This window comes from Neovison vison, chromosome 4, assembly GCF_020171115.1.
Source record: "Neovison vison isolate M4711 chromosome 4, ASM_NN_V1, whole genome shotgun sequence".
In the NCBI taxonomy this organism is placed as follows: domain Eukaryota; kingdom Metazoa; phylum Chordata; class Mammalia; order Carnivora; family Mustelidae; genus Neogale; species Neogale vison.
The window spans coordinates 217590673-217603276 of record NC_058094.1 but is presented as its reverse complement, the minus strand read 5'-3'; the positions used below and the strand labels follow the sequence as shown (position 1 = coordinate 217603276).

Here is a 12604-nt window from a genome sequence, read left to right as displayed (position 1 = left end):
CACACACACACACACACACACACACACACATTAGAGGCCTGGGGTGGGTTTTGAACAGGTTGTGAAGAAAAAGGGAGAGAACAGCAGACATGGTCGTGGAGATAGACAAGTATTGGTAACAGTAGGAAGCAGAGTGGTTAAGTTGGAGAATATATTTCTTTTCAGAGATATGAGGGCTTAAGGACAAGTGCAATGTTAAAAACAGCCAACAGAGCAGCTTAGATTAGATATGAGAATTAAAGATCTACTGCAGGTACTAGAGCACTTGCAGAGGAGAAAGGCAGAGGGAGCCGTACAGCCATTGCCAACCAATGCTGGCAGGAGCTGGCTGTCTTTGAGATATTTTCTTTCCAAAATTCTCTCCCCCTTGTTTTTGGGATAATGCTCTCCTAGGCTTTTCTTCTAATTCTCTAGATGCTCTTCAGTCCTATTATTGTTAATAAACAAGTAAAATAATTATTCATAATTATAGCTAACAGCTATGTGGTTATTATGTACTAAGAATTGTGGCCAGCATTTTGTTATCTCCCTTAATGAACCCAACCCTGTGAGGTAGTTATTCTTATCATCCCCATTAAAATGAGAAACTAAAACCCAATAGTAAGTTGTCACGAGATATTAGATTGTGGAATCCAAGCATGTGTTCTTAATTACTATGCATGAAGCTAGTATCTAAAATTTTGGGATTATTCAGACCTCTAGCCTTCATCCTTTTCTTCTCAAGTTTCAGTCTTTGTATTTACATTTTTTTAACCTTTTCCCTACAGATTTATATGCCTTATCGTTTTTATTCTTGCTGATTTCTTGATGTACCTTTAAAACGTTCATTTCCAAACTGGAGACTCATCTAAGTAGAACAGGAAGAAACACAGAAGTGATGGTAGTATGCTTTTCATTGGATCCAATGCTTTTCATTTGATTTGTCCCATTACTGATGGCACTTGAACACTTGATTAAGATGGTGTTCGCCAGACTCTCCCCGCTATAAAATTACCCTAATTCCCTTTATCATGAGTAAGAACTTTATGCCCATAAAATTAATTTGAAAGTATGTAATTATTCCAGTCTTTTTCAAATTTTCAGTTTATGTTTATTTACATCTGTTTGGTTTCCTGTGCTATTCAGTGGGTTACAATATATTACCATTTTTTATTCTGAAGGTCAGTTTGTCAAAGATTTGGCCAGTGGGACACAAGTTGGCCTGTGTCCTTTTGACATGCCCCATCATTCTTTGAGCATGTCCTTATTTTCTGGCACAACTAGAGGCTCCAGGCTCAACCTGTACTTCTCTTCTCCAGCCTGGAAATCAGCCATTTTGCCAAAAAGAAAAATGAGAAGAATGGTATTGAGAAGCCAAGATCTGGGCTAGATGAATTCATTGTTTTGTTTTGTCACTACTCCCAGAATCTCTCAGTGTACAGAGTATATATGTACTTACACACCGATGGAAATATTGATACCTCCATTATCAGTCCACTACCAAAAGTTTCATTCTACTTTCTTTCTGTTGTAACTCTCTTTCTCAACAGTAAGAAATTTGATTCCCATTTTCCTTACTTACTGGATGGTACTCTTGTACATAACCAATCTCTTGCCACTGATACTGTGTGCCACCCCCCCCCCGGCCCCCAAAGCCCTCTTCACCTACCCATCCGGACTTCCCAAGGCCAGATGGCTAATCCAGCAAGGTAAGGAGAGCCCTCTATATCAGGCCACTTCCCTGTGTGGATGCCCTTCTCACCCCAAGTCCAACATGACAGCTTTGGCTGCCTCCCCTTCCCTCACACACTGCTGTGCTATATTCCCTATACATATCCTCTACAATGAATTTTAAAAATACATTATCCCTTTGCTTGTTGTAAGACCTCTGTGAGGTAGTTAAGGAAGGCATTCTTACTCTTTAAAGATTTTATTTATTTGACAGAGATCACAAATAGGCAAGGAGGGGTGGGGTGGAGTGGCAGGGGGAGGTGGGGGGGGGAGGGAAGCAGGCTCCCCGCTGACCAGAGAGCCCTCTGCAGGGCTGGATCCCAGGACCCTGAGATCATGACCTGAGCCAAAGGCAGAGGCTTAACCCACTGAGCCACCCAGGCGCCCCAAGGAAGGCACTATTATCCATATTTTTTCCTTGAACAGATCTCCAAGGATCTAGTTCAAAAGAAATGGAGTGACTTGCCTGGGGTTGCACAGCTTATGCGAAGCAGGATCTGAACGGAGGGCTCTTGGCACTCCAACCATCTATGGTGCCTCTAAACATACGCCAAAATGACAGTAACTCTTCCCTTTTCTCCAGCAGAAATGTTTCAAATGTATTCACTTCGTGGTCGACTCTGATTTACAGGTGTTTCTTCCTGCAAAATATGTGCCAGGTAGAAAAAAGATCGGGTGCATCATCAGGAGACTTGTAAGTTTAGCTCCAGCTTAGATCTGTGAGTCTTCAGGCAAGTTCCTCGCTTTCCTCAATTATTAGAAAGAGGTTAGATCAGCGATTCTCTGCCTGGGGCTGGGTGAGATGGGAACTGTAGGGCTTTCCCCGATGTTAGAAATGTACAAATTCAGCTACAAACATCTCACTCAATAATCCTTAACATGCCTTCCAACTCACATTATGATTCCAAGGCATTCTTTCTCTACTCAATTTTGTTAGCTGTTTTTATTCCCAGCAATCTCACCCCTCATTCAGAAATATTTATTAATGGCCTGGATCATGCGCCAACCACCGTATTATCCGGCTTTTGGAGCATTTTTTTTCCCCCGAGGTGTCACTGCCATTTAGAATTCTGTCCCCATCTTCCAAACTTGGGACTCGAAAGCATTCGCATCCAAGTCGTGTTACTTATGACACGCCAGGGTCCTCTCCAGTCCTTTCTGCACCAGCCACACTTCATTCTGGGCCCTCTCAGCTCGCAGACGTTAAGCAATTCCCCTCGGGAACCAGCTCCTTCGCCTATCAGCGGCTCCGTCCGCACGAACTCCCTAGCCAGTCGGGGGGAATTGAGGTGGGACGTTTTCGGAAGTCTCAGACCTGCACCTCGGCAGGGCGCAGCGGGCTCGGCGGGCTGTGAACCCCCGGCTCGGGCCCACGGAGGTCGCGGGGCGGCTGCTGCCTGCCTCCGGCTTCTCCCGTCGTCGGGAGGCGGCCCCGGCTGGGCTCTAACCTCGGTTTCCCCTGTCCGGGCACAGACGCAGCGAGCGGCGCTCTTCACCGCACAGGAACTTCCCGGCTTCAGCTTTCACTCAGCGACGCCGAAGCCGGCTCTTCGCACGCTCCCGCCGTCCTTCTCCGGGGGCCGCGTTCCCGGCGCCGCCGCGCGTGTCCTCAGGGAGCCTCTGCCTCCCTCCGCCTCCCCCGCCCCGCGTGCCCTTCAGCCGGTCCCTCCGCCCGAGCGACGCGAGGGGAGCGGGGCGCGCGCGCCGGCGGCGGGACGACGTGCGCGAGACACACGGCCCCGCGCGGAGCGCCGGAAGGAGCCGGGCCGGGGCCTCGCGCGTCGTGCGCGCGCCGCCGCCCGCCCCCCGGCCCCGGCCGCGACCTCGCGCGCGCGCACTGAGGCGCCGCCGCCGCCGCCGCCGCCGCCGCGGCTGCTGCTCCGGCTGCTGCAGGAGGCGGCGCTGGCTGGCGGCTGCGCTCGCTCCAGTCGGCGAGCGGAGCAGCGAGAGAGCGTGTGTGTGTTTTTTAAAGATGGCCGGAGCGGCGGCGGCGGTGGCCGCGGGAGCAGCAGCTGGAGCCGCCGCGGCAGCCGTGTCGGTGGCGGCTCCGGGCCGGGCCTCAGCGCCTCCGCCGCCCCCGCCGGTGTACTGTGTGTGCCGGCAGCCGTACGACGTGAACCGCTTCATGATCGAGTGCGATATCTGCAAGGACTGGTTCCACGGCAGGTAAATAAACCCCCTCCAGCCCCGCCGCCGCCGCCGCCGGCCACGGGCCAACCGCCGCGGCCGCGCCGGCCGCCCGCGCCCCCCTCCGCCCGGCCGCCGCGCCGCGCCAGGCGCCGAGGGGCCCCGGCGCCAAACCCCCGGCCCGGGCAGCGGGGCGCGCGGGGCCCCGAGCTCCCCGGGCGCCGGGCGGACAGAGGGGGGCTGGTAGGATCGCCCGGCCGGGAGAAGAGTCGCCACAACAAACGGGAACAAAGGGGGTCGGCTGAGAAGTTGGCAAGGGGAGACCTGGGTGAGGGGACGCGGCCGGGGCAGGCGCCGGCGGAGGCGGCCGGCGGAGCGCCGGCCCGGCCCGCCGCCCCTCGCCGCGCCCGCAGCCCGGCCGCCGCCCCGCCCGCCCGGGGCTCCGGCCGGAGTCGCCGCCCGGCCGGCCGCCCTACGCGGCCGGCCGCAGCGCCTTCCTTCCGGGCGGCGACCGGCTCGCCCCGGCTCCGGGTCTCCAGAAATTGCCATCACCCCTCCCCCCCGCGGTCCCCGTCGCGCCCCCTTCCCCGGTCTTTATCAAACTTCCTCGGCCGCGGGGCACTGGGACGGGGGCGTCGGCAGCGCCAGCCCGGCGGGGCTCCGAGGAGTAAACAGAGCAACAGATGAGGCACTCTCGGGGACTTAAAAGATGCCAGTCGGAAGTTTGGGGCCGGGGGTCCCGGGCAGGCCGGCAGGTCGGCTCGGACCGTGCCCCCCACCCACCACCCCAGCACACCCTGTCCTGGCGGGGGGTGGAGCGGGTGGCGTGGGCAGCGGGGCCCGGGGGGACAGCCTCCGGTCCCCAACCCCCCGCGTCGCCCCCGCGCCGCCGCTCAAACTTTACAAAGAGTGAAATTTCCCGTCGCCCGAGGGGCCGGCGACACCGCACGGCCGGGGGGGGGCTCGCAGCCGGGGGCCCCGGTGCGGGCGAACTTTCGCCGGCCGGTGGGCACTTGGGGGCGGGTGGCGGGGGCGGCGAGCGTCGCCCTGTGCCTCGGCAGGCGCCTGCGTTTCGGGTTTGACGTTTGTGAGAGCTCGGGCCGCCTCCGCCGCCGAGCCGTCGACTCGTGTGTTTTGTAATCAAAGTGTGAGGCTAATAAAGGGCGGCGCCACAGCCTCTTGACTCCGGCGTGGGAGGGATTCGCAGGCATTTAAACAAAGAAACTAGTTGGGGTTGGGCTCCCAAAGTCCTTATTTGGGTGTTGTGGCAAAGCTTGCGGTCACCTTTAGGTGAAGCAGGTTACGCGAGCACCGTTTGGTGTTGTATCTCGGCGAGAGTACGCTCACGGCTAATAGCAGATATGGTGACTGTGATTGTAGGAAGTGTCCTTTGATTGACAGCAGGACATTTAAATACAGCCTCCGCTTCCCCCTCCCCAATTTTACAGAAACACTACACGACCAGGCCAGATGTCTTAGTCTCCCTCTACTGGCCCTGGGAGAGAAAACCACTTAGGTTACAGCGTTCTTTTCAGTGTTCAGTGCTCGGTACATTTAGTTTTACTTAATCTTCAAGTAGTTTTATTTAATCAGCTTGCACAATTCTGACAGCAACTGCAGCGAAAAAAAAAACCCAAAAATTGCCACTGCGAAAGAGAGACGGCATCTTAATCTTGTGTATCAGGTAATTTTTCACAGTCTATGCTTGGGGAATATTATTAGAACTTTGCTACACGTAATTAAGAATAAATTATCTAAAGTTCTTTTTTATTACCCCAAATAGATTTTACCCCCCTGTATTTTGATTACATGTAAGACTGAAATTTGAACGTACCAAATCTTGCCAGTTCTATTTCTATATCCTCTGTTCCCATAATATATCCTACGAAACCGGAGTAGATTATCCAAAAATCTAGGTTACATATAGAATAAAACCAGAATCTCTGGTGATTATGTAAATACTCTTTTTTTCAAAGAACAGTTTTAGCTGCATAAGAGGCTTGTTCTATGGTGCAATGTAGATATGTTCATAAATTTTAGACTAGATTTTATTTACCTTAATTTAGGTAATTTAACACTGTAACCGTGAAAAACTGCAGGTAGTTTATGGAAAGTTTGGTAATACACTGAAGTATAGATTAGAAAACAAGAAGTTTGAAGGGAAAATAAAGAGGGCATATATGAAGGAGGGAGAGTGAGGCCAAAGCAAGTCTGCTTTACTTTATCATGTAGATTTGTGTGACTTCATACTGGTGCAAGGGCCTGAGGTATGTGGTTTTTTGACCAGCAGTTCTTGAGAATTTAATGTTGTTCAGATGTCAAAAGTTAGAAAATTTAGTAATAATGCCCTGTCATGCAAAAGCAGTTTCTTTTTATCAAATTTCTTAATGAAGTATGAGTAATTTCGATAACTTCAGAGAAAGTAATACTTATGGTACCATCAAGGTACAGTTTTTAATCTCCACACTCGCTTTCCGTTGGGGTTTCCAGGGGTGGTCCTTCTGCAGAGGAGGGAGGGGGGAATAGGAGCTCTGCGAGAGAGAATTACCATTACGGCATAATTTCTTGATGGTTTTATTACTTCAAGTACAAGAATTTTTTTAAACTCGAGTCAGTGAATTCTGGTATAAATTTGAGTTTACTCTCTTTCTGGAGTTTTTGACGTCTGGAAGTCCGAAAAGCTCTTGCCCTCATTTAACCTGACAGGGAAGGAGGGGCTCTTCCTTGATGCTTTTCAGTCAGGCAGCAGAGTGAAGGGGACCCCCTGCCTCCAGGTTTGAGGCTGTTGGCTATTGAATTTTCGGTGTTCAGGAATTCCTACCCGTCAGTCTCCCTAAAGGCTCTTTTCTAAGTGGGAGGGGAGAAGAACACTTGCCAAGGTACAGTGTGTAATTGATACGTTAAGGACAGCGAGCCGAGGAATTAACAGGATTTTCCTGGGAAGGTTCCTTCCAACCTAGACAGGGAGTTCTTCCTCTCTGGGCCCTAGGTGGAAGTAAGACAATGGAGCTCTTTCCTGATAATATCCCACCCCCTAATCTCTAGGCTTGAGGTCTTTCCTTTGTACTCCTTTTCTTTCTTTCTTTTTTTTTTTTTTTAAAGATTTTATTTATTTATTTGACAGAGACACAGACAGAGAGGGAACATAAGCAGGGGGAGGGGGAGAGGGAGAAGCAGGCTTCCGCCGACCAGGGAGCCCAATGTGGGGCTTGATTCCAGGATCCTGGCATCGTGACCTGAGCCTCAGGCAAGTGCTTAATGATTGAGCCACCTGGGCACCCCGATTTCCTTAGTACTCTTACTATCATCCTCTACAAAACTGTATCACTGCCTTAATTAAATTGTGTTATAATGCCTTTTGTCTCCACATTTGAATGTTAACATTTGTTTGCTAGTGTTTTTAGTCATATATTCTCTTTGATTGACAAAATTAATATAGAAAAAAAATGGGAAGTACAGAAAAGTATTAAGAATATGAAAGTACCCATGTCTTCTAGGACTTACCACTACTTTAACACTTAAGGTAAATGCATACATTTTATGCATTTCCTGCATTTCACTGTTAACCTAACTTCTAAACAATTGTGAGCATTTCTAATATTTCCTTAGAATAAATCACATGAATTAATACATGTAAAACGTTTAGAAGATCTGGCACTTGTAGGTACTCAAGAAGAAATTTCCTTGAAGTAGAATTATTGGTCTCAGGGCTCAGATATTTCCAGCCTTCTGGTGCCTATTGCCACATTGTCCTCCGGAAAGGTTATCCTCCTTTATACTCTCACCAGTAGTGCCCGCTTCTAGTTCCCTGCATCATCCCCAGTCTAAGATATTATTAAACTCTCCCCCCAAAAACCAATCAGACACTTTGCCAGTCTGCAGATTATGAATATTTCCACCAAAAGACATACCCAAAACTGTTCACAGCAGTGCTGTTCATATCCTCCCCAAACTAGAGCAACCTAAATGCCATCAGCAGTAGACTGGATAAATTTTGGATCAGTTGATATTCATTAAGAAAAGAATGCGTGACCGATACATGGAGCAGCATGGGCAGGTATCACAGATACAAGGTTGGATAAAAAGCTAGGCACAACGGCGAATACTGTGTGAGTCTGCTTATACCAAGTTCAAGTACAGATCTAATTGAGTGAGAGAAGTTAGACTGGTCCTTACCTCTGCAGGGTATTTGCCAAGAGGAGGCCCAGGTAAGGGAGCTTCTCAAGTTCAGGAAATGTTCTATATCTTGATCTTGGGTGGTGGTTACATAATGTATGCAGATATAAAAACTCACGAGGTAGATGTGCATTGGGGATTTTTAAAAACTATTGTAGTGGCTGAAGTGTACTTCAAAGTTTAAAAAATTAATAATTTACCAGTTTGGGGGCACCTTGGTGGCTCAGTGGGTTAAGCCTGTGCCTTCCGCTGGGGTCATGATCTCGGGGTCCTGGAATCGAGCCCTACATCGGGCTCTCTGCTCAGTGGGGAGCCTGCTTTCCCCTCTCTTTCTGCCTGCCTCTCTGCCTACTTGTGATCTCTCTCTCTGCCAAATAAATAATTTAAAAAAATTTACCAGTTTGGTAGCTGACATGTGATATTTTGTGATTTTGTTTCTTGTCTGTCTTTAATGGGATTGCCTCTTGTGTTTATTGTTAGGTAGGATCTTGGCTCCCGCCCAGAGTTTGCAGTGTGCATGGCGCTGTTCTTGGTGCTAGGAACATAGCCCCGAACCAAACAGTCCTTGCTCTCTTGCAACTTACATTCTAGTGGGGGAAGATAGATAAATGTAGATGACAAAAGAAAAGGAAAATTGAGTTAGGAGGAAAGAAAGGCATGGGGTTAGTATAAGGCCACTTTCATATGGCGAGATTATGGAAGGCCTTGACAAGGACACATTTGAACACAAGATATTTTGGATTTTACTCAGGGAAAATGGTGTATTTTGAGTAGAGGAGTAAAGAATTTGACTTAACCTTTTACAAGGTTCACTCTAGCTGCTACTTGGAGATTAGACTGGAGGGAGGCAAAGATGACAGGCTGACCAGGAAGAAGGCTGCTGCAGTCATCAGGTGAGAGAGAATTTTAAAAGTTGGAGTCAGTTTTGGTAATTTTCAAATGTCATATTAAAAAAAAATGTCATATTAACTTTAATTCCTGAAGTTTGAATGAGTGAAGAGCTTCGTTTATGAGAGTAGAAAAATTTTATCCAGAGTAGTGCTTTTGGGTAGCAATTTCTCAGGTATACCCTCTGAGTCCTGGAATTCACGCACTTACTGAATGTTTTCTACCACATGTGACGCTGTTCTGATTGTGTTAGATGTATTAACTAACTCATCTAGCTCATCTGTTTCTCAACTTTTGTTTCTTAACCTTGTTGGTTAAGTGCTGTTATTATTCTTATTTTACAGATGGGATCTGAGGGTTAGAGAGGTCTGTAGCTTGTCCAGGGTCACAAAGCTAGAAGGTCATAGAGCTAGCTGATCTGAAATCAAGTGGGTTTGACTCCAGAGCTCACTCTCTTGACCAGTAAGTAGATGGTATTGGGTTTCTTTCCTCCTTGTCTGTCTTTATCCTGGGGTGTGAGGGGGCATAGGCGGAAGAGATGCCACAGGGTTCTGAAGAGTTACACCTAGAGCCATTGTACCTTTGTTTTTGTACTTTATTAAATTGTCTTTAGTGTGAATATGTTAAAAATGATCATAATTGCTTTGGGAACAGTTTATAAAATATTTGAGAAGTTCCATAATTTAACTCTGTTTTTATCTTTGTTATAATGGTTTCTTACTGGAGTGTATTTTTATTTTTTAAATTAGGGATAAAAATTATTTTTTAAATTGATTCTGTATACATTTCCCTGTAATGATGAAATTGCTTTTAGTGTTATAACATAAACTTACTAGGTGAACATGTATCTTCTGGTAAGAGAACAGAGAACTTCTCAGTTTCTTTTTTACTGACAGTTTATCATAAGAAAACATATGAGCATTCTTTTCCTGTGTGTTACTTATAAAAGTGAATATATATACTCGATCTTGCTATTTGAACAAAATCTGTTTTGATGTGGGAGTCTCATCTTGGGCTGCGTGGAGGCAGTGACAGTTCTCTCATCAAGCTTTTTTTTTTTATTTCCCCCTTAAACTCTAAGTTTGGGGCAGATTTCTGCGTGGTATGCTCTCATAGCCTGTATTCTTAGGTGTGAAATTGAGTTTACTGAATATCCAAGGGGAAGAAATGCCTTTATATTTGATGATCTGAAGTGGGGTCTCAAGAAAAATGGAACAGGTGTAGAGGAATTTGATTGTTAGGCGGAAACTTGTGTTGGTTTGGGGCTTCAGACGCCACCATAAAGTGTACAGCTTTGGAACAACAGTTGGACAGTGTTGATCCTGCAGTTGCTACCAAGTTTCTGATTCTTTTTGGAAGTGACATTTTATTAACATAGTGCTCGTTTGCTTGCTTTTCCACTAATACTATCACTAATTTTTCCCATTAATTATAGTGTGATTTACTGGTAACCTGGATGATTTTCGCAGGTGTTTGTATTGAAGAATCGTTTTTAGAAACCGAGGGCTCGCTGGAGGGGGTTCACTGCTGTAGGCCTTCACAGGGGACACAGCCGGGAAACTGATAGGCACACACATCTCTATTTGTGCTGTCTACCTGTAGGTTTTAAAACCTCTGAGTTTTTATAATGGTAACTTTGATTCTAATCCGATATCACTGGGTTCATTTTAGCTTTCCCCCTTTCCCTGTGACTTTTTTGTCCAGCACTGAGAAATCCAACTCCTGTTATCCACAGTATAGTTATGTTTTTTCCCGTCTTCGTTTATATGTAAAGTAGTTCTAGAATTCCTAACCCATACCCTTGTAATAAATTTACTGACTAAATTACAGTGTCGTTTTTTTGTTCTTAGCTTTATATCTATAATATCTTTAGCCTTACAATAGCTACTGTCTGTCTACAATATCTAGCCTATAATTTCCAGGTACCTATCACATTTTGTCAGCCTCTGTTTTCCACACTTAACTTAGGTTCTGTTCTTTTCTCCCCCAGTTTATCATGTCATGTCATTTATTTGTAATATAGTTGGGTTTGTTACTGTTCATGTTGCATTTTTTACTTCTCCCATGTCCTGGGTGGTTTTAATTATTGGTTTATATTTTGAGTATGTAAAATAATACCAGGGTTCTAAGAAGTTAGAGGTATATGAACAGATATACTCAGAAGTATCACGCCCTCTCCATCTCTCCTGTGCCTTTCCATCCCTTTTCCACCCACCTTTCTTTATTTTCTGGTTTATGTCATGTGGAATTTTTGTTTCTTTTCCCACAAATGGGCAGATGAATGTATATTTTCTTAAGTGTATTTCCTTAACACAAAGGGTAGCTTATGATAAATGCTCTGCTTTTTTCCCACTTAATAATATACACTGGAGGGGCGCCTGGGTGGCTCAGTGGGTTAAAGCCACTGCCTTCGTCTCAGGTCACGGGATCGAGTCCCCCCATCAGGCTCTCTGCTCAGCGGGGAGCCTGCTTCCTCTTCTCTCTCTCTGCCTGCCTCTCTGCCTACTTGTGATCTCTCTCTGTCAAATAAATAAATTCTTTAAAAAAAAATAATATACACTGGAATTCGTTCTGTGTCAGCTTCCGGGGCTCTTCCTTATTCTTTTGAATAGCTGCATAGCACTCCATCACGGGGATGTGCCCTGTTTTATTCTCTTGCGCATGGGCATTTTAGGTTGTTTATAATATTTTGCAATTACAGATAGTTACAAACAAAGTAGAACTTTGTGTATATGTATTTTCATATTGTTGGAGGTATATTCAGGTTGGATTACTAGAAGTGGGATTACTTGGTCAAAAGGTAAGTGCAGATGTTTTGTTAAGATCACCAGATTTTCCTTCGGAATGGTTGGACCAGTTTACATTTCCACCAACAGGGTATCAACGTGCATTGTTCCCCATATTTTTGTTATTAGACTGTATTTTCATATTTTTTAGTCTTTGCCAATCCAATTGGTGAAACATTGTATCTTTAATCTGCATTTCTCTAATTACAAATTAGTTTGAACAACATTTCATTTATTGAAAGCCATTTTCTTTCTTTTCTTTTTTTTTGGGAAAATGATCTGTTTATAGCTTTTTCTGACCATGTCTTTTTTATTTTTATTTTTTTAAATATTTTATTTATTTATTTGACAGAGATCACAAGTAGGCAGAGAGGCAGGCAGAGAGAGAGGGGGAAGCAGGCTCCCTGTGGAGCAGAGAGCCCGATGCGGGGCTCCATCCCAGGACTCTGGGATCATGACCTGATCATGACCTGAGCCGAAGGCAGAGGCTTTAACTCACTGAGCCACCCAGGCACCCCCTGTGTCTTTTTTAAAGATTTATTTATTTATTTATTTATTTGACAGAGAGAGAGAGAGAGAGAGATCACAAGTAGGCAGAGAGTCAGGCAGAGACAGAAGGGGAAGCAGGCTCCCTGCTGAGCAGAGAGCCCGATGCGAGGCTCGATCCCAGGACACTGGGATCATGACCCGAGCCGAAGGCAGCGGCTCAATCCACTGAGCCACCCAGGCACCCCCCCCCCGTGTCTTTTTTAAAGAGTAGGGTTATTAGGCTTTTGTGACATACAAGTAGTCTCTCCACGTTTGTTGGTTTTCTTTTTCGTTTTGTCTGTGGTGATTTTTTTTTTTTGCCATGCAAATTAAAAAATATTTATGTAGTCCTATTTATCAGTCTTTTATTGGCTCTGGGTTTTAAGACA

General features: G+C 46.3%; 1 protein-coding gene across 1 annotated transcript in view; it reads left to right on the top strand.

Moving 5' to 3' along the window:
- The first annotated feature begins 3682 nt into the window (after positions 1-3682).
- The window catches only part of KDM7A (lysine demethylase 7A), an 85564-nt gene continuing 76642 nt past the window's right edge, over positions 3683-12604 (top strand). Inside the window, exon 1 of the mRNA XM_044246704.1 lies at positions 3683-3876. Within this exon, the coding sequence (XP_044102639.1) occupies positions 3683-3876 (194 nt within the window). The remainder of the gene's footprint in view (positions 3877-12604) is intronic.